The sequence below is a fragment of the Leptodactylus fuscus genome, chromosome 2, assembly GCF_031893055.1.
Source record: "Leptodactylus fuscus isolate aLepFus1 chromosome 2, aLepFus1.hap2, whole genome shotgun sequence".
Classification (NCBI taxonomy): domain Eukaryota; kingdom Metazoa; phylum Chordata; class Amphibia; order Anura; family Leptodactylidae; genus Leptodactylus; species Leptodactylus fuscus.
In genome coordinates this window covers 144,533,911-144,555,150 of record NC_134266.1, presented here as the reverse complement: position 1 = coordinate 144,555,150, position 21,240 = coordinate 144,533,911, and the positions used below count along the sequence as shown (strand labels likewise).

At 44.1% G+C, this 21,240-nt stretch overlaps 2 protein-coding genes across 2 annotated transcripts in view; one reads left to right on the top strand and one right to left on the bottom strand.

Annotated features, from left to right (window-relative positions):
• TXLNG (taxilin gamma) overlaps positions 1 to 6,215 on the bottom strand; it is a 33,961-nt gene extending 27,746 nt beyond the window's left edge. The window contains exon 1 of the mRNA XM_075264831.1: positions 6,019 to 6,215. Within this exon, the coding sequence (XP_075120932.1) occupies positions 6,019 to 6,087 (69 nt within the window). The 5' untranslated portion in view covers positions 6,088 to 6,215. The remainder of the gene's footprint in view (positions 1 to 6,018) is intronic.
• A 439-nt stretch (positions 6,216 to 6,654) lies between these two features.
• LOC142193771 (DNA-directed RNA polymerase II subunit RPB11-a) lies at positions 6,655 to 12,167 on the top strand. The gene is made up of 4 exons (XM_075262774.1): positions 6,655 to 6,800; positions 8,244 to 8,333; positions 10,015 to 10,189; positions 11,989 to 12,167. Exons 1-4 carry the CDS (start codon positions 6,748 to 6,750, stop codon positions 12,022 to 12,024), a joined length of 354 nt encoding a protein of 117 aa, XP_075118875.1. The 5' UTR covers positions 6,655 to 6,747; the 3' UTR covers positions 12,025 to 12,167.
• The last annotated feature ends 9,073 nt before the right edge of the window (positions 12,168 to 21,240 follow it).

The window sequence follows — 21,240 nt, the reverse complement described above, 5'->3', positions numbered from 1 at the left end:
TTTTTTTTTTTTTTCAGAGTAGAACGAGTGCAAGCGTGAACTCCACCTTAACTTTATGGCTCTCAAGAACACTTTAAACCTTAGAGCAAATTCCACCAGGCCGTATGGTAGCTGTTCCTGCGGGATCATTTAAAGTGTGTTCACACTACTGTTATTTAATGTCCGTTGCTTTTATATGCCATAGGATGAGAGCAACTAACGTTACATGACAAATGCAGACAGAACCTTTCAGCTGGGGGCCCCCCCATCTGCATTCACTGCCATGTTAAAAACAGCTTCTGCTTTCTTTAGTCACTTTTTTGACAAAAGTCCTGTATGCAGTCCTTTTTTCCCATTACAGAATTAAACTAATATGGCAGAATAAAGCTTCTGTCATGTTGTTTACATTATAGCCAATGGGTAGGGACACAGATGGAGCGGGCTGTGTACATATCCGTTACTCTGCTACCTTTAAACCGTTAATACCGTTTCCCCGAAAATAAGTGGCAGTGGCAGTCATTGCTACAGTCATTGCCACAGCTCTCCCTACAACATACGTTATCGTTAGCAGATCATTTAGCTAGGTCTTACGTTATGTGGGAGGTATCTGCTGCCCGGAAAACATGAAGGGGAGAGAACTACAGCTGCTGTCGTGTCTCACAGGACCAGTGAGCAAGGGTGAGCTGGAAGAAGCCTCTATCCTATCACAGCAGCGGTATGCACATGTGAGCTGGGAGAGGCCACCGATGCCACATCCGATGTCCCTGCATGTACAGGTGAGCTGGGAGAGGCCACTGCATCCAATGGCCCTGCATGTACAGGTGAGCTGGGAAAGGCTACTGCATCTGATGGCCCTGCATGTACAGGTGAGCTGAGAGAGGCCACTGCATTCGATGTCCTTGCATGTACAGGTTAGCTGGGAGAGGCCACTGCATCCAATGGCCCTGCATGTACAGGTGAGCTGAGAGAGGCCACTGCATTCGATGTCCTCGCATGTACAAGTTAGCTGGGAGAGGCCATTGCATTCGATGTCCCTGCATGTACAGGTGAGCTGGGAGAGGCCACTGCATACGATGTCCTTGCATGTACAGGTGAGCTCGGAGAGGCCACTGCATTCGATGTCCCTGCATGTACAGGTGAGCTGGGAGAGGCCACTGCATTTGATGTCCTTGCATGTACCAGTGAGCTGGGAGAGGCCACTGCATTTGATGGCCCTGCATGTACAGGTGAGCTGAGAGAGGCCACTGCATTCGATGTCCTTGCATGTACAGGTGAGCTGGGAGAGGCCACTGCATTCAATGGCCCTGCATGTACAGGTGAGCTGGGAGAGGCCACTGCATTCGATGTCCTTGCATGTACAGGTGAGCTGGGAGAGGCCACTGCATTCGATGGCCCTGCATGTACAGGTGAGCTGGGAGAGGCCACTGCATTCGATGTCCTTGCATGTACCGGTGAGCTGCGAGAGGCCACTGCATTCGATGGCCCTGCATGTACAGGTGAGCTGGGAGAGGCCACTGCATTCGATGTCCTTGCATGTACCGGTGAGCTGGGAGAGGCCACTGCATTCGATGTCCTTGCATGTACCGGTGAGCTGGGAGAGGCCACTGCATTCGATGGCCCTGCATGTACAGGTGAGCTGGGAGAGGCCACTGCATTCGATGGCCCTGCATGTACAGGTGAGCTGAGAGAGGCCACTGCATTCGATGTCCTTGCATGTACAGGTTAGCTGGGAGAGACCACTGCATCCGATGGCCCTGCATGTACAGGTGAGCTGAGAGAGGCCACTGCATTCGATGTCCTTGCATGTACAGGTTAGCTGGGAGAGGCCATTGCATTCGATATCCTTGCATGTACAGCTGAGCTGGGAGATTTCACTGCATCCGATGGCCCTGCATGTACAGGTGAGCTGGGAGAGGCCGCTGCATTCGATGTCCCTGCATGTACAGGTGAGCTGGGAGAGGTCACTGCATCCGATGGCCCTGCATGTACAGGTGAGCTGGGAGAGGCCACTGCATTCGATGTCCCTGTATGTACAGGTGAGCTGGGAGAGGCCACTGCATTCGATGTCCTTGCATGTACCGGTGAGCTGGGAGAGGCCACTGCATTCGATGGCCCTGCATGTACAGGTGAGCTGAGAGAGGCCACTGCATTCGATGTCCTTGCATGTACAGGTTAGCTGGGAGAGGCCATTGCATCCGATGGCCCTGCATGTACAGGTGAGCTGAGAGAGGCCACTGCATTCGATGTCCTTGCATGTACAGGTGAGCTGGGAGAGGCCATTGCATTCGATGTCCTTGCATGTACAGGTTAGCTGGGAGAGGCCACTGCATACGATGTCCTTGCATGTACAGGTGAGCTCGGAGAGGCCACTGCATACGATGTCCTTGCATGTACAGGTGAGCTCGGAGAGGCCACTGCATTCGATGTCCTTGCATGTACAGGTTAGCTGGGAGAGGCCACTGCATCCGATGGCCCTGCATGTACAGGTGAGCTGAGAGAGGCCACTGCATTCGATGTCCCTGCATGTACCGGTGAGCTGGGAGAGGCCACTGCATTTGATGTCCTTGCATGTACCGGTGAGCTGGGAGAGGCCACTGCATTCGATGTCCCTGCATGTACCGGTGAGCTGGGAGAGGCCCGCTGCTGCCACTGTCCCTGTTGTACTGGTATGCACAGGTGAGGTAGGACAAGCTGCTGTGGCAAACTTTAACTCAAACTGGATAGCATATAGAGGGGTCAGCAGGGGAGCAAAAGAGGTCAGCGTGTTCCAGCAACTGTAGTAGCTGGTATACAGACAGCGTCAATCTGTGAGAGATCCTCACAATTTTGCTAACAGTTTCCAGACCGTTTTGTTTTGGGATGTGAATCCTTGTTTATAGAAAAATAAGACATTCCCTGAAAATAAGACCTAGTGCTTCTTTAGCAGCAAAAATTAAAATAAGACACTGTCTTATTTCCAGGGAAACAGGGTATCTATTGCTGTCATTTTACGATGAATTGCAACAACAGACATTAAAGGGATTTGATCATTAATGGGGTTGGCCACTTTCAGACCAATATTGACAAACAAATGTACAATAAAAAGATATACAACTTTCCAATATACTTTCTGTATCAATTCCTCACAGTTTTCTAAATCTCTGCTTGCTGTCATTCATTCTGTTACTTCTAGTGGATAAAACGCTGACCATAGTCATGTGATTTACGGTCCATGGTCATGTGATGAGCAGAGGTGCCGCTCGTTCAGTTACAGCACAGTAATCAGACATCTGCCTGGTAATCAGTTGTGCACCTGTGTGCTCATCACATGACCATGGACAGTAAGTCACATGACCGTGGTCAGAGTTTCATCCTCTAGAAGTAACAGCAAGCGGAGATCTAGAAAACCGTGAGGAATTGATACAGAAAGTATATTGGAAAATTGTATATCTTTTTATTGTACATTTGTTTGTCAATATTGACAACTGCGCATGCGCGGCCTAGTTCCGAGGCCGCAATTGCGAGCATGCGCAGTCGGCTCTACTAGTGTAAGAGCCGACAGAGGGATGCTGCTGAAGAAAGAAGGGGAGGATCCAGCAGAAGACAGAGGCGGCGCAGGATCCTGTTCTCGGGCAGCGGTGAGGACGCCCTCATCGCATTTTCAGCGCTGAGGCCCGCCCCCATCGCTGCCAGAGAACTAATTTACATGCCGGTAAAAAACGGTACACCTAAGGAACGGCGCGGCGGAGATCCCATCTAAAGGTAGGAGACGAATAGCCTTTCTAAAGGCTATTCCGACGTGTTAGCCACAGAAAAAAGTTTTTTAATGGTAGAATCCCTTTAATAACGGTGAACATAACTTGCAATATTCTGATAGAATGGTCACTGAGGGGGCAGCGGGCTACTTGAGGAGACATTAAGCACACCAATATGCTAAACAACCCTGCTGGACTTGGAATTGCAACAGATGTTCCAGTGCTAAAACTGACTTTGGATGTTCCCACTAAGAGCCCTCTCTGAGAATTGTTTATGCCCATCAGATTGCCATGAGATCAGGTAAAACTTTACAGCATGTCCACTCAGGTGCTTAGTAATGAATTTTTTTTTTTTTACTTTGATCTTTTATTGATTGTATTACTAGGGTTGGCCAAGTATTGATCCCATCACTCTAAAACATCATGTACTCAATAGGGAAGAGTACCGGGACAGGGAATAGTACAGGGATGATATGGAAGAGTACAGGGATATCGAAGAATACTGTAACGATAGAGAAGAGTACTGTGGTGATAGGGAAGAGTACCGGGGTGACAGGGAAGAGTACCGGGATGACAGGGAAGAGTAATGTGATAATACGTTAGAGTATCGGAATCACAGGGAAGAGTACCGTGATGATGGGGAAGATTACCACGATGATAGGGAAGAGTACCGGGATATGGAAGAGTACCGTGATGATAGGGAAGAGTAATGTGATAATAGGGAAGAGTATCGGAATCACAGGGAAGAGTACCGCGATGATAGGGAAGAGTACCAGATGATAGGGAAGAGTACCGGATGATAGGGAAGAGTACCGGATGATAGGGAAGAGTATCGGATGATAGGGAAGAGTACAGGGATGATAGGGAAGAGTACAGGGATGATAGGGAAGAGTATCGGATGATAGGGAAGAGTACCGGATGATAGGGAAGAGTACCAGATGATAGGGAAGAGTACCGGATGATAGGGAAGAGTACTGGGATATGGAAGAGTACCGCGATGATAAGGAAGAGTAATGTGATAATAGGGAAGAGTATCGGAATCACAGGGAAGAGTACCGGGATGATAGGGAAGAGTACCGGATGATAGGGAAGAGTACTGGGATATGGAAGAGTACCGCGATGATAAGGAAGAGTAATGTGATAATAGGGAAGAGTATCGGAATCACAGGGAAGAGTACCGGGATGATAGGGAAGAGTACCGGATGATAGGGAAGAGTACTGGGATATGGAAGAGTACCGCGATGATAAGGAAGAGTAATGTGATAATAGGGAAGAGTATCGGAATCACAGGGAAGAGTACAGGGATGATAGGGAAGAGTATCGGATGATAGGGAAGAGTACCAGATGATAGGGAAGAGTACCAGATGATAGGGAAGAGTACCAGATGATAGGGAAGAGTACCAGATGATAGGGAAGAGTACCAGATGATAGGGAAGAGTACCAGATGATAGGGAAGAGTACCGCGATGATAAGGAAGAGTAATGTGATAATAGGGAAGAGTATCGGAATCACAGGGAAGAGTACCGGGATGATAGGGAAGAGTACAGGGATGATAGGGAAGAGTACCGAAATGATAGGGAAGAGTACAGTAATGATAGGGAAGAGTACTGGGATGATAGGGATGATAGGGAAGAGTATCGGGATGATAGGGAAGAGTACAGTAATGATAGGGAAGAGTAATGTGATAATAGGGAAGAGTACAGTGATGATAAGGAAGAGTGCCGGGATGTTAGGGAAAAGTACTGGGATGATAGGGAAGAGTACCGGGATGATAGGGAAGAATACAGTGATGATAAGGAAGAGTACCGGGATGATAGGGAAGAGTACAGTGATGGTAGGGAAGAGTACAGTGATGGTAGGGAAGAGTACCGGGATGATAGGGAAAAGTACCGGGATGATAGGGAAAAGTACCGGGATGATAGGGAAGAATACCGGGATGATAGGGAAGAGTACCGGGATGATAAGGAAGAGTACTGGGATGATAGGGAAGAGTACAGGGATGATAGGGAAGAATACAGTGATGGTAGGGAAGAGTACCGGATGATAGGGAAGAGTACAGTGATGGTAGGGAAGAGTACCGGATGATAGGGAAGAGTACTGGGATAAAGTAGCTACGCTGCTACCAATCTTGCCCTGTCCCCGCTTCTAACCACTGGAGTATATGTGAGCCATGACCGTCCGGGCAAGATGAGAAGTACGTGAAGAGAGCCCGGGAAGACCGCAGCACTGGAAGACGTGACAGGTGTGTGTACGCTGAGCTCTTCCTCATGTGCCCGCCGTCCGGGGATATACTCCCCTGCATTACCTGTTTGGAGCCGTCCAGCCTTCCCGTATCCTCGCCGCCGTCACTTGCTGCTTCCACCTGGCACGACATAGTGTGACGCAGTCTTGTAAGTGCCGCGCTATCAACACCAGACAAGTCCCTTGCGCAGCGCTCTCACTCAGAACCCCGCAAGTCAGCAGCCAATCAGACGAAGGGCAACACAACAGAGCGCTGCAGCTTCTCCCCACGTGACTGTCCGTGCAGGAAGGCGGAAGCACCTTGGCGGCCATCTTTGAGAAGGGTACAGCATAATACCACAAGTGCACTTAATAGCGAGACGCAGCCTGCGCTCCGTGTGTTTGTGTATATATTGCGTATATAGCCTTTATAAAGTCGAGATTTATTTTTCAATTCTAACTAATAAAAAATCAGTATTGGCCACCTATGTTGTTTTCACTTGTAGACCAGCGCGAAAAACGTGCAATGCTTTTTTTGTTGTAGCAATTTAAAAAAAAAAAAAAAAAACCTCCAGAAGTTTGTATTACATCAGTCTGCGTTACAAGAGCCATTTTCAGTGTGCCTTTTCATTGCGTAATAGCACTTTGGGCTTCATAAAAATGGCGTCTAAAGGAGACCGCTAGTTGCTGGAAACTTAGTGTAGAACAGGAAGTGATTGTACGGCGAGCCAGTGACGCCTGATAGACTGTACTGTAGTGTCTACGAGCGGCTGCTGCGTGTGTGGAGCTGCTAGCCAGAGGACTGTAGTGCAAGATGAACGCGCCGCCCGCCTTCGAGTCCTTCTTACTGTTTGAGGGAGAAAAGAAGTGAGTTACGGGGGCCTGCATTCCTAATGCACCATGGCGGTCATGTAGTAGTGTGGCGACTTTCACATATACATTGCCCAACACGACTGTACATGGAATACTAAATCCCCATCATTATGTTTGCATATGACTTCTATAGACTTGCAAAAAAATACCTTTTTTTCTTGGACTAATAAAAAAGCACAGTAGATATTACCGTAGTCTTCTGGCCTTCCAAGAAAGGGGCTCAATGGCTAGGGTTCATTCATTGTATTCTGCGTATACACTGGCTTGAATTCATTTTTGCCTATGAAAATGCGCAGTGACTCTAAGCTTAGTGGGAAGTCATACATTGCACATCTTTGCATCTTGAGATTCAGGTGTAAGAAGCCCTTCATAAAGTTCATAGGAAGCGATGTAAAGCCTGGTGACTGCCTTAAAATCTAAGGCTCTGTTCTCACCTGCAGTGGTTATTTCCTCTGATTTGTTGTCATAAGAGTAAAACAGTGGAAATAACAAAAGTTCTGAATCCCTTATATAATGGCCCCTGTGGTGTGGCGGTAATATCCATGGACTATAAAAGGGTCTGTTGGGGTAATCTCATGAGGCACAACGTTTTACCTGGCACAATAGCATAGTGTGCTGTGTTATTTTGTCCAGCAATTTTGACAAGGGAAGGGACAGACATTAAAGGGGTTGTCCCATCACAAGGATCCAATCTATACTGCTTGTTAATGTGAATGTAAGACTTTTCCTAAATACACTGCTTCAGCTAAACTGCTTTGTTTGTCCACTATCTTACTTTATTCTTTTTTTTTGACACATCCCTTGACTTATCTGGTCATAAGTCAAGTGATGTATCTGCTGCTCGGAGGGTGGAGGGGCTAAGTGCACGGGAGCGAGCCTGGAGGGGGGGTAGTTTACCCTTTGGGGGGAAGGGGCCGCCAATACAGACCCGGAATCCGCTGTAATAGAGAGGCGGTGGGCGGGATTACATATGCAAAGCCAGCGGCTAGACGGTTAGACGCCAGCACAGATGCCAGCAACATCGCTATGCTCCTGCCCTGCATGAAGCCAGCAGCGGCAGAAGCGATGCTGTTATGCTCCAGGGCAGGAGCATAGCGATGTTGCAGGCATCTGTGCTGGCGTCTAACCGTCTAGCCGCTGGCTTTGCATATGTAATCCCGCCCACCAATGACGCAACAAAGCCGGAAGAAAGAAGAATTTACAGCAACGAAGACTAGTGAGTATGCGACGTGGGACAACCCTTTTAAATATATAACACGTATCTGGGAAAGAATGAAGGGTCTGCAGTTCTCCTGAGTGTCAAGGACCCTTCAAATAGCTGGATCTGTAGAGCTGCAAGGAGGATAGGCCGTCAGTATTAAAATCCAACAAAGCCCTTTAGATAGCTCAATATGTTAATAGATTGGAATGCTAGTAATATTTTGTCTTTCTTTGTAGAATAACAATCACTAAGGACACAAAAGTACCAAATGCCTGTCTGTTCACTATAAACAAGGAAGACCATACCATTGGAAACATCATTAAATCGTGAGTTTTCATCATTGCATTGCATGAAGGTGTAGAGAAGCTTGTTTGTTCAAGGGTGTCTTACTTTTGGAGGTATACATCAAGAAGGTTTCTCAATGTATTGTTCCAATGTTTGCCACTGTATAGAGAACTAAATGATCCTGCAGTGTGTTTGTGTATTTTTTTTTCATTTTAGTTGCTATGATTCCTAGTATTTCTCTACCTGCCATGAGCTTGTATGTGTTTTCTCTCTTGTTATATACTACTGTACATCTATGAAACTGTATCACTGAAATTTCCCCATTGTGGGACTACTACAGGATTATCTTATCTTATAGGTATATAGTGGTTTATGTCATCCATAGGCATCCATGTTAAAATAAAAAACAAATAAATGATAATGTGTGCTCCTTTTTTTGCATATCTCTAGAAAAGCAAAGATAACTATGCTTTTCTATACAGTGAGGGGAAAAAAGGTATATAGGATAATACCATCCAAGCGAAGACCAAAATGATACCTGGTGCATATACAAAATATCTTGGCAACTTATATATTGCTTTGAACACCTTCCATGTGCCAAGTCTTTTGTAGCCCCAGCCTAAAGAGATGTATATGTGAGTGTCATATTTATATGTTCTTTGTTCAAATCTAATCCCATGAAATTATAGACCCTCAAACAAAGGCTGTTATATAACAGACTATGACAACTTTTCCTGATTTATATTTAAGGTGCAAAATTTTCATGACAACCTTGTATAAATGTAGGTCACCAAATACACAAATATCTACATCCTAGCTGGTCAGAATAGTTTTGTTTATGTTTTCCTGTGAAACAGCTACCTAATAAAAAAAAAAAAAAAAAAGTTGCTCAAATATGTGATCTTTTGTTGGATAAGACTACGTTGACATCTGCACCAGTCTCCATTGCAGAGTACATTCCTGCACGGAGGACTTTTTCCTTCATCAGTCTCAGTTTAAAAACTAAGGACCACCAGTAGACCTCCATTAATCAAATGAATGGGTTTTAACGATGACCACCAGCAAGCCATCCCCTGTCCAGTTTCTCTGGTGTTTACGATGGAAACCCCAGGATGGACAGCAGTGATAGTGTGAACCCAGCCTTATAAAATACAATTCATCCAGCTGGATCACAATAGTAGGTAAGATAAATCTTTACATCCAGATTAACTGTATAACAATGTTTCCGCTCATGTGAGTCTTTATAAAGTCATGTCTGAAGATGGGAGGAGACACCAAAGTGAAAATTATGTAGTTACATTGTAGATAAAGTATATAGATCAAGGGAAAAGCACTGTACAGGGAGGAGAAAATAAGTGGTGGTGCTTGGATGTCCCAAAGTAACACCATTACTAACACATGAACTAAAGTTAAGTAAAAGGGATAAAAGTACCAGCGTTCTGTACAAAATGCTAAATACATGCAGTCTATACAATTTATAGGGAGTCACAAACCTATATAAACATGAGTCAAAACTTTGTTATAAGTCTGGATATGAGGATTCACTTTGCCTACTGCTGTGATAAAGCTGGATGGATTGCATTTGGAGTGCCACAGGTTTTCTATTCTGCTTTAGGGAGGAGGGGTCTTCTGGAGAGGTATCACTGTATATTTAGTAGAAGATTGGACTATATAAAGTTCTGCTAACATTTTGAAGAATGTGCCATGTTCTGTGTTTTGCAGACAGCTGTTGAAAGACCCTCAGGTGCTATTTGCTGGATACAAAGTACCACATCCCCTGGAACATAAAATTATCATCAGAGTACAGACCACACCTGAATACAGTCCTCAGGAGGCCTTTACCAATGCCATTACAGACTTGATTAGTGAGCTGTCTCTGTTGGAAGAGAGATTTAGGGTATGTACTGAACAGACTTAAATTTTTTTTCTTGTCCCAATTCTTCTTTCTTACCATTCATACATCACATTTGTGTTCAATGTCGTGTAGAGTCAGGGATGCAAAAGATCTCCTAAAATAGGCGTAAAGAAGAGCCACAAAACTGGGAAGGACATAGAGGACCTCAGTTATGAGGAGATATTAAAAGAATTGGAAATTTATTCTTGAAAAGAGCTATATATATATATATCCTGTTCCATGTAAAATCTTCTCAAAAGACAAAAAAATCTCCAGAGGTGACAAGATCATAAATCTGAAAGTTTCATGTAAGCCTCTTTGCAACAAAAGAGCCTCAGTGCCTATGTAAATGTATAGATTGCTCATTTCCTTCTCACCTCCTTTGGTTGAACTTTATAGACATATGCCTATTTCCAGCTGCACTAACTATGAACCTGGAAGTGCAAAGTTCATGAGTTATACTATGCCTATACATGTCTACGTACACATATTGTGTAAAACCGCACATCAAACAACTTCATGATACATTTGATCCACATAGTCAAAAAGGGCTGATTAGATATAGGTGTACATACATTTCCTGTTGAGTAGAGTTTCTGTATATCTCGCCTGGTGTCACGGAGGTCAACGAGGACAGTACCAGGCTGCTGCAACTTTCACATCTCAACCCCGACCATCACTCACAATTAGCAAATAAACTTTTCATTCAGCTTAAAATAATAAATGTTAAAAATGATCGCTTCTAGAACATCGGTATCATTCGACAGATTCTTTCACTATCATTACTAGAGCTAGATCTTAGTATAATCTGGTAGCAGCCAGTATGTAATATAAGGACATAAGGACACTTTACAGTGAAATGGTTAATCTTCATTTACAGATTTTTTTTTTTTTTTTTTAATGACTGTAAAGTCAATTTACTAAATTTTTATTTTATTTATTTACAAACAGATATTGAAATATATATATATTTTTTTCTAATCTGTCTTTCCTCTCTGGTTGTATAATTTTTATTCTATTTTCTGATTATGAGGGCTGCCATCTTGTCTGAGCATATCTACTGCTCTGCCAACAGCATTTAGTGATGTGTTTTGCAGTAATAGACTGAAGCCCACTCAATTGAGGTCTATGGGAAGGTTTTTTAGGCATGCTTTGTGGAGTGAACAGGAGTAGATAAGCTGTGACATATAAAGTCAGCATCGGGGTGTTATGTGATATTATCTATAAAATTTATATGCCGTTGTGTGAACTTACCGTATATTGTGATCCTGCCTGTCTTTTTTTGTGATGTAAGTGAGGTGACTGCTGCAAAGGAAACCCCTACATAATTAGTATCAGTCTATTAGGCTAGGTGGTCACAATGAAAATATCAGGATGTAGGCTACTTTTTTTTTTCTCTGACATGCAAAAAAACCCAAAATATATATATTTAAACATAACCTAGTTTTTGAAATAGCTTTATTTCCTTGTGACACCTTCACTTTTATAATAATAATTTAAATAAAAACTAACATTTCTAATTCATGAATAGAGCGAGTCCACTGTTCATCTTTTAGCCAGAGCAGAGAGCAGCTACAACGTCCCTTGTTCTGAAGGCATTGTCTGTATAACGCATCAGACAGCCCATTTATTTCAGTGAGAACCGTGTAATCCTCCATTTTCCCTGCAGGGTTATTGAACACCTGCTGCAAGTGACTCTCACACATCACGGCAGATTGCTTGGCTTCCTAACAGCGGGATACCAATTTCATACATTTTAATATTTATACCATTGCTTATATTTCGCTATGTCTTTTCTTTAGGTTGCCATTAAAGATAAACAAGAGGGAATTGAATAAAACTGAAGATCATTTCTTCTGCTATAACTTTGCTGCCACTTCAACATTTCCTATTCTATGGGGAAGTATTATGAAGAGCATGTATGTGTGTGTTGCATTTGTTTTATTTTTATTTTTTTTAATAAAGTAACTTAACCTTTGAATTCTGTATATAGTTTTGATTAAACAGTTTAATCTCAAAGACCACTTTTCTTCCTCAAAATACGATCCTGCCATCGTCTGGATCATTCACTAACAGGGAATCCAGTATAGGATTCCCCATAAGGGTGAATTCACACTACTGATACGCTGCCTGATTCTGAACGTTAAAACACGTTCAGAATCAGCGCGTATAAAGCAGTTCCCATTCATTTCAATGGGAGACGGCATACGAGCGCTCCCCATTGAAATGAATGGGCTGCTTTTTTCACTACGAGCGCTCCCATTGAAGTGAATGGGAAGTGCTCGCGTGTACGGCTAGCTCTGCTCAGTCCGAGCCGTACAGCGGAGCGCTCGTATTGAAAAAAGCAGCCCATTCATTTCAATGGGGAGCGCTCGTATGCCGGCTCCCATAGAAATGAATGGAATCTGCTTTATACGTGCTGATTTTGAACATGTTTTAACGTTCAGAATCAGGCAGCGTATCAGTAGTGTGAATGCACCCTTAGAGAGCGATTGCTGCTTTCAGTTGTATGTGCATAATACTGTGTGTGTGGGCTGGGGGGGCGTATTGAGGAGCATATAATACAGTGGGGGGGGGGGGGCATACTGAGCAGCATATAAACCTTGTGGGGGGGGGGTGTACTGAGGAGGATATAATACAGTGTGGGGGCGGGGCGTACTGAGGAGCATATAAACCTTGTAATGGGGGCGTACTCAGGAATATATAATATTGGGGGAGTCCCTGCCTGATAACCCAGCTACAATAAGAAAATCATAGCTGGGTTCCTGACAAGTCCCAGACCATAGAAAGTTTCTGCATTGGTGGTCGTATCCATGGCAACCGATCAAGATAAAAGACTGTCACCACTAAGAAAGTTAGAGAAAATCTTTAAAACTCTGCAGAATTTTTAATTACTTATATTTGCAAAAATGTTTAACTTTTAATTATCTACAAGTATAGATATGATTATGTTCATGGGAATACCCCTTTAACAATGACCCTCTTAAAACCATAGACTCTGTCAACAAGGCATCAAGTTGTAAGACTGAGTAGCCTGATACCTCCTGTCACTCTCTATAATAGTGTCTGACAACCACAAGTCATATGCATAGCCACTTTTTATTTTCATCTAGAGTCAGTAAGAAATAAGGCATATTGCCAATATAGTGCAATGTATGCGTAATTGATATCGGTACCATGTGTGAAGGACAATGAAACTAAAGAAAGGGGAGTCAGTTTATAATGGATTACAGCAGTGTCTGGCATAGCTTTACCTTGTAGCCTCACTCATTCACTGTACAATCACATATATAAAATGCATTCAAGTTTATTAATCCATTAAAATCACATAAATAAATACATATATGAAAGTAATAGGCGTAAGACTTTAAAAGTCAAAAGTACCAGTGATGGCTAAATACAGGTAGCATACATAAATGAATACAGCCAAATGTACTGTAATAGTAAGATGCTATAATATAAAACAGCAACTGGGTGTAGAATTGCACGTAAGGGAAGACTTTCCAAACAAGTTCAGTATATCTCACAATTAAGGAAATAAATATAACAAGTGTAGATTGAAAATACAAAGGCAGAATGTAACTACAATATCAATATCATACCCACTAATGCACAGGGCCTTGTGTGGCATGTCAATATACTCATACACTTCCAAAAAGGCATACCAGAGGAATGGTAAGCAGCGTTCTAAAAAAAAGATGCTCCAGAATTGGGATTCAAAAGTCATTTGTTAACAAAGCAAAATAATAGGAATGCATATGATTCAAAGTGCAGTAAGTAGACACCTATTGCAAATGAATTATACATTTTCCATCAGCATGTCAGTCTCTGTGCCTAACTGGTAAGACCTAAGCCTCGTTCATGCTACAGTATTGTGCATAATTATTTGTAAGCCAAAACTAGGAGGGTAACACAAACTGCAAGAAACTGTAATGGAAAAATAATAATGCAACGTACTGACCAGCAGGGCAAGAAATCAATGTACAAATAGGCATCCTTGGTTCCCTGGTTGGTTACAAATCGGGTAACTTTTATTAGATAGAAAAGTACTCATATACCATAAAAAACACTTAGTGAAGTATTCAACAACATGTCATCTATACACACAATTTTATTTTTTTTAAAAACTTTTTATCAAGAAGTAAAAAAAATGTTGACAATGGAATAATGAGAAACGGATACACAGTACACAGGTGTACACAAGTACCAAACATTGTACATATGATACAATAGAGTCAAACAGGCTCCTAGCTAACATGAGTATAAAATACTAGCATTATAAGTATTTTAGTACTAACCAATTGATATACGTAGCTTATATACAGGAGTAACCTGTGTCGATAGTGGACAATAAAAATCGGTACCAACAAAAAAGTGGGGGGAGAAGGGAAAAAGCAGAACATTATATAGCTTATTAAACTCGCATGGAGATTAATCTTAGAGTATACCCGGTATACTTCTAGGGACAGAGCAAATATCTCCTCATAATATCTGAAAGATGTTACGAGGAGAGGGGGTTGGGCCGAGTGTGTGGGAGACTTAATTGTTCAATATAGTCAAAACAAAGAGCCCAATTGGAGCGAAAGCTGGGGTATCTGTGGCTCTTACATGCCAACATCCTTTCCAGTGTTGGCCAGATTAACATGTTGAATAAGTTCTGCCACCATCAAGCAGGGTGCGCTTTTCCACTGGCATGCAATCATAGCTCTGGCGGCTAAAATAACTTGGCCCAGCACTGTTTCCATACCACTTGAGGAAGAGATCAACGTCCAGGAAACAGAGCGCGAGACCAGGGGACGTAGGGACATTGACGACCCTGGACACGCAAATTTTAACTGCTAAAAAATGTATTCAATTGGGAAAACCCAGTATCCAGGCCTAGCTGATGAAAGTAACAATGCTGGAGGTAAATAGTCACCCACTTTACTGTCATCAGCGGATACAGTCCCTGACAGAAGTTCTGTCTCTTATCCAAGTTGTGGAATCAAAAGCTTATAACCTGACTTTAAATTGGTTTTAGAAATGACTCTAGACCTGTCACTGATCATGCTTTATAAGCAAGTGTTATTGTTATAACCTTTCTTATCGTATACCAGAGCCCCTAAAGTACCAGTACAATTGAAACCCCCAAAAAGTGACCCCATTTTGGAAACTACACTTCCCATAGAATTTATCTAGAGGTATAGTAAGCATTTTGACCCTACAGCTGTTTCACAGATTTTATTAACATCGGGACATAAAAACTAAAAAGTACTTTTTTTTCCATTAAACCATCCATTTAGCACCATATTCAGTGTTGGACTGGTGTGCCTAGGGCCCACCAGTAGAATACATTCTGGGAGCCCACTTGTTAAATTCAAACATTACTTGCCTCCTATCTATTTCCTCCTAGTATTAGTCTGCTGCCCCCTATATTAGACCAGGGCCCCTTTAGCTTTGTGATAGGGGTCCCACAGTGACAGTAAGGAGATGGGGCACAGGAGGGAGGAAAGTCCCTGTTTTGTCTCTAAGCCTAGAAGTCATATAAACCACCCAATGCATCTATATATTATAACCAGGTTAGTTTATTACATTTTTTTTTACAAAGTTTATCATATAGGGGTATATGCTGTGCAAGATGCTGTATGCTGCCTACTTGTATGTAGTGCACTCAGTGTACTAGATCATACACCACTGTGGCAGAGTAGGAGGGGCTAGTGGCCCACTGAGTCAGGGGCCCCCGGGGGAGTCACCTATGTCCCTGTGCGCCAGTCCGAGCCTGGCTATATTTTTAATTTTTGCAAGTGGTTAAAGAAGAAAAAAGCACATCACAGTTTGTTACACAATTTCTCCTGAACACTGCAATACCCCGTATGTACTCATAATCTGCTGTATGGGCAAATGGCGGGCACGGAATGGATAGAGCGCTATTTGGCTTTTGGAGGGAAAATGTGACATGTCACATTAGTAGAGCCCTTAAAGAGGACCTTTCACCATTTGGGGCACATGCAGTTTAATTAACCGCTAGAAAGCCGACAGCGCTGAAATCAGTGCACTATTGGATTTCACGTTCTGTGCCCCTGGTGAAGAGGTATCGGAGCCAGTACCGTAGCCCTTCACCATCAGACAGTCCTCTATGCGTGTCAAAACGACTGGACCAAATTTGGCACACAGATACATCAGGAGTCCGGGAAGGTTTTAGAACGGGCCTCAACTCTCTCAGACGTACCTTTCCGGAGATACAATATTCCCAAAACAATGACCGGCATTAACCAATACAAACCTGCAAATCTTTCACTCATATTCCAACTGCCATACACATGGTCACTCCACATATATAATCCAACACTGATATCCAAACTAAGATACATGAATCTGAGGATTAGATACACAGCTCAGCACACACATTATCACACGCTGGAGGATTAGATACACAGCTTAGCACACAGTATCACACACCGGAGGATTAGATACACAGTTCGGCACACAGTATCACACACCGGAGGATTAGATACACAGTTCGGCACACAGTATCACACACTGGAGGATTAGATACACAGTTCAGCACACAGTATCACACACTGGAGGATTAGATACACAGCTTAGCACACAGTATCACACACCGGAGGATTAGATACACAGTTCAGCACACAGTATCACACACCAGAGGATTAGATACACAGTTCAGCACACAATATCACACACCGGAGGACTAGATACACAGCTCAGCACACAGTATCACACATCAGACTATTAGATACACTTGACATGTTACCTATACACTGTCTACCAATAAGTATTTGAACACCTGTGTTAGAATAGAAAAACAACATCCTACTAATATTATAAAGGTGAAAGTATGTGTGTTTGGATGTTTGTGAGTTTGGCCAGGAAGGAAGGATAGGCTACTTTAAATGTGGGTCACTCACCCCAAATCGCCACCGTCACCCTCCAAAGAACCCTCCGGCTTGGCTGTAGCAGCTGGAATTCCGCCAGCGCTGGTCTGTCCACGCACCTCCTATTGGTGCATGGCTGGGTGTGGGCGGGCTATGGAGCCAGGGCTGCGGCACCATACGTTGGGGGCTAAATGTGGGCGTGCCTATTGAGCAGGGACACAGTGAGGAAGATGGCGGCAGCCCACATGGTCCCGGCGCCGCAGCTATCCCACACTGCCTACATACTTCACGGACGGCTAAAGAGGAGGCTGCTGCACCCGACACACCACATAACAGGTCAGTGCAGCGGGTTGGGGGGGGTGTCCCGTGGGGGTTGTGTCCCCAGGTCGATGTCCCAGCCAGTGTCCCCAGGGATCAACCACATTCCCCCTGAACACGTCATCCGTTGGCGTAGCCATGTCCCCTCTCCACGCCGGCACCCGGACAAGTCTCCAGGGCCGGCGTCTGGTTGCTATGACAGCCGGAAGCCTTGCACTGGCTCCCTGGCCTGTCAGTCTTGCGCTTCTATTGCAGCATTGGCTGCGTAGCCTGCAATAGAGGCGCCGGTATTATGCAGTGCATTGCATAAAACCGGCGCTTTCATTGCAGTCTACCTGCCATAGTCTGCAATCGAAGCGAAAGACTGATAGGCCGGGGAGCCAGTGCAAGGCTTCCGGCTGTCATAGCAACCAGACGCTGGCTCCGGAGACTCCTAAGGCTGCCGGCGTCAGTGGAGTGAGCGAGCGGAGAGAGCGGTGAGGGAGTGTGGGAAGGTGAGTACAACTATTTATTTGTGTTACACATCCAAGGGGGACATAATCTAAGGGGCCTATGAAACTGGGGACAGATAAACTGCAGGAAAGAGAACAGCATCACACTGGGGCACAAAACTGAGATGGGGGACATGGAACTGGAGCAGCGATTGCGTGCATATAAGCGGTTCAGCGCCACCACCAACCTGCAGACGAATTTGCGGGTAACGGCTAGTTTATTCATATTCAATAGTTGGTAGAACCCAGCAGATGCTTCCTTAGGGATGGTATTGATCGACACAATACTCCTGGATGCCTGGTGAAACTCCTGGTGTATGTGAGCCATCGGTTGGGTGCGGTTTCTCTGGCCAGCACCTGTCAGTCTCTATATCCCAGTTTCGGGGGTCTGCCGACTCGGGAAATATTCTGACAATCACCGTTAACCTTCCACGTCGTAATCACATAGGACACTGTAGATTTTGGGTAATTCAGTTTGCTTGCTATGTTCCTTAAGGATCGACTATTTCTGTGGTACCCCACAATTACCCCTTTCTCGAAATTGGACAACTCTGCACTTGGTGGCATCTTACATGCAACTAATGTCAATGCTGTTTCCAATTTAACGGCGGAAGGCGTGACGTACATCATGGCCACAGATATCTTAATTTGCATGGGTGTCCAAATACTTATTGGTAGATAGTGTATTATATGGGTCGGTATGATCACGGTGATACCAAATTTATATAGTTTTTATTATGTTTTAACACCTTTACAGAAATTAAAAACTTTGAAAAATTTTAAGCTTTCTTTCCATTGTCATATTATGACACTGGTTACTTTTTTTTTTTCTATTTCCATGTAGGTCACTGTGTAAGGGCTCTTTTGTAGTGGTGCAAGTTCCAGTTTTATTAATAACTTTTTGTGACTGTTATGATGCTTTGATCACTATTTATGTGAAAGTTTCTGAGTTTGGATGTTTGTGGGGTTTGTGTGTTTGGATGTTTGTTCCTCAATCACACTCGAACAGCTGAATGGATTTCCTAGAAATTTCACACACACCTACATATTGGCCAGGAAGGGGTAATAGGCTACTTTACTTGCCACACTCACCCCAAAACGCCACCGCGACCCTCCAAAGTCCACTGTCGGCCCGGGCATGACGTCAGTGCAGGTAGTTAGACGCCACTCCTATTGGTGCATGGCGGTGTGAGGGCAGGATAGGGAGCCAGCACAGTGGCCCATAGGTTGGTGCCGAATTGTGGGCGTGACCAGCATGCGGGGACTCCTCGGTGAACATGGCGGCTGCCCGCATGCTTCCGAACACTGCTGACATGCTGCCTGGCCACACATTGCCTCAGGCTGGCGTAGCATGCAGCAGCGCACCCGGCCCAAACAAGCCCAGCCGCACCTACCCTTGAACTGTGCGACCGGGAACACACACAGCACGGAAAGGACCGTGCACACGAAAAGGACACACAGCTCCCCAGCATCTACATGGTGAGTGCTGCAGGAACAGGGATCGCCAGCTTGCTTAAGGGGGAGAGGGGTGGGGGGGCACGGGTGATCGGTAGGGGCCGGGGGGGGGGGGGAATGTGTGTGCTGGTTTGGGGGAGGTGCTGGTGGTAGGGTTACAGAGGGGGCCGGGGGGGTCGGGTTTCACACCAGAGGGCAAGTAGGGGGGAGGGGGGCCAGATTGCACATGTGGAAAGGGGGAGGGTAACCAAGGTCACGGGTGGGTGGTGCTGATGGAAGGGGTAGATGTAGGAGGTGACTGGAACTCTAAAGGGGGTGGGGGGTAAGGGGTGAGCCGGGGGCGCAGGTGGAGGGAAAGGGGAGAGCCGGGGGGCGCGGGTGGAGGGAAAGGGTAGGGCCGGAGATGCAGCAGCAGAGCCGTGGGGTCCCGGCACATGACGCTGTGGGAGGTGAATGCGCTGGCCACAAGGAAAGGGCCGTGGGGGCCACGCTGCAGGTGGATCACGCAAGGGTGAGGGGACAGCGGACGAAGTCGCGGGTTATAGCTAGTATGACATATAGCTAAAACATACCTTATCAGAAGAGAATTACGGGTCACAATACTGAATGCATGCTCAGTTGTACATAATATATATGTATATATATATATATATATATATATATATATATATATATATATATATATATATATATGAAGAGCTCAACGGAAAAATGGCCTAAGTCCACATTTTGTCATATTTCAAATTATTACCTAGAAAGCTTCTTTGTACCTCGTTCTATGCATTGGGTTTACAAGGTACCTAGGATTAATGACCTAAGTCCATATATTTCAATGCAGAAGAATTTACATTCAATGGAATAATGGCCTAAGTCCAATACAAACTTACTTACTTCACTCTCGTTGGTCATTTTTTCATTGAAATCGTGACTTCCGGTCTGTTGTTTATATTAGTGTAAAAACTTTGTCTTATTGTTTAAAAGGCTCTAAATCGACTTTTGCACATATTTAGCGCCGAAAAGGGAGGCAGGTAATTATTATTCTTCATCGTTTAATAATAGTAGTAATTAATTAATAATATTAAATAAATAATATTTATACATGAAGCTGCAATTTTTTAAATAAATAATACAATTTATGATTAGGATTAACGGTGTTCATTAGCTGATTACATTGGATAGATATATTCCACAATAATGCCCGTTTGCTTTAGGCTAAAACTTTAAATTTCGTTTTTCTCACAATATTGATTTTTGGACTTAGGCCATTTTTCCGTTGAGCTATATATATATATATATATATATATATATATATATATATATATATATATATTAGTCAGGGACTGGGGTTGCTAGGTGGGGTGGCATAGACACACAAGTCCAGTTTTTTTTTAGTCCAAAACAAAGGTAGAGTTTGAGTTTTTGACTCAAAAAGGTAGTGCAGCAACAAAAGGAAACAATACAAAAATAAATCCCTGCCCGGCTAGGCTCTAACTAAACATAGAATAGGTTACCTCACCTAGAATAACAGACATCCAAAAAGCCAGTAGAATCATTCAGGACAAAGCTCCCAAAAATACGACCTCTCTGTCAGCTCTCCAGCCAAACTCTGCCAAAGTGTTGCTGCTAGAGCTGGCTTCTTAAGCCTCCTTGACGAGGAGACTCTCTGCAGTTCAGTCACTGCCGGAACATCCCCAAAGTGTGGACTGGAGGGGGGTGGAATGACAGGTCCCACTACCAAACCTACCTGCCATTCCTAAAAATCCAGCCCAGTACTGAGCATTTACCAAAATACTCAGCAGACGAAAGTTGTCTGCTGAGAACAAACATTTCTGGAGTTTTCTCATCTCACCCGCCTGAGTAGTCTGGGTGAGATGTGCACCCCCTCCATTATCTGACCAGCCATCGGCTTTAGATA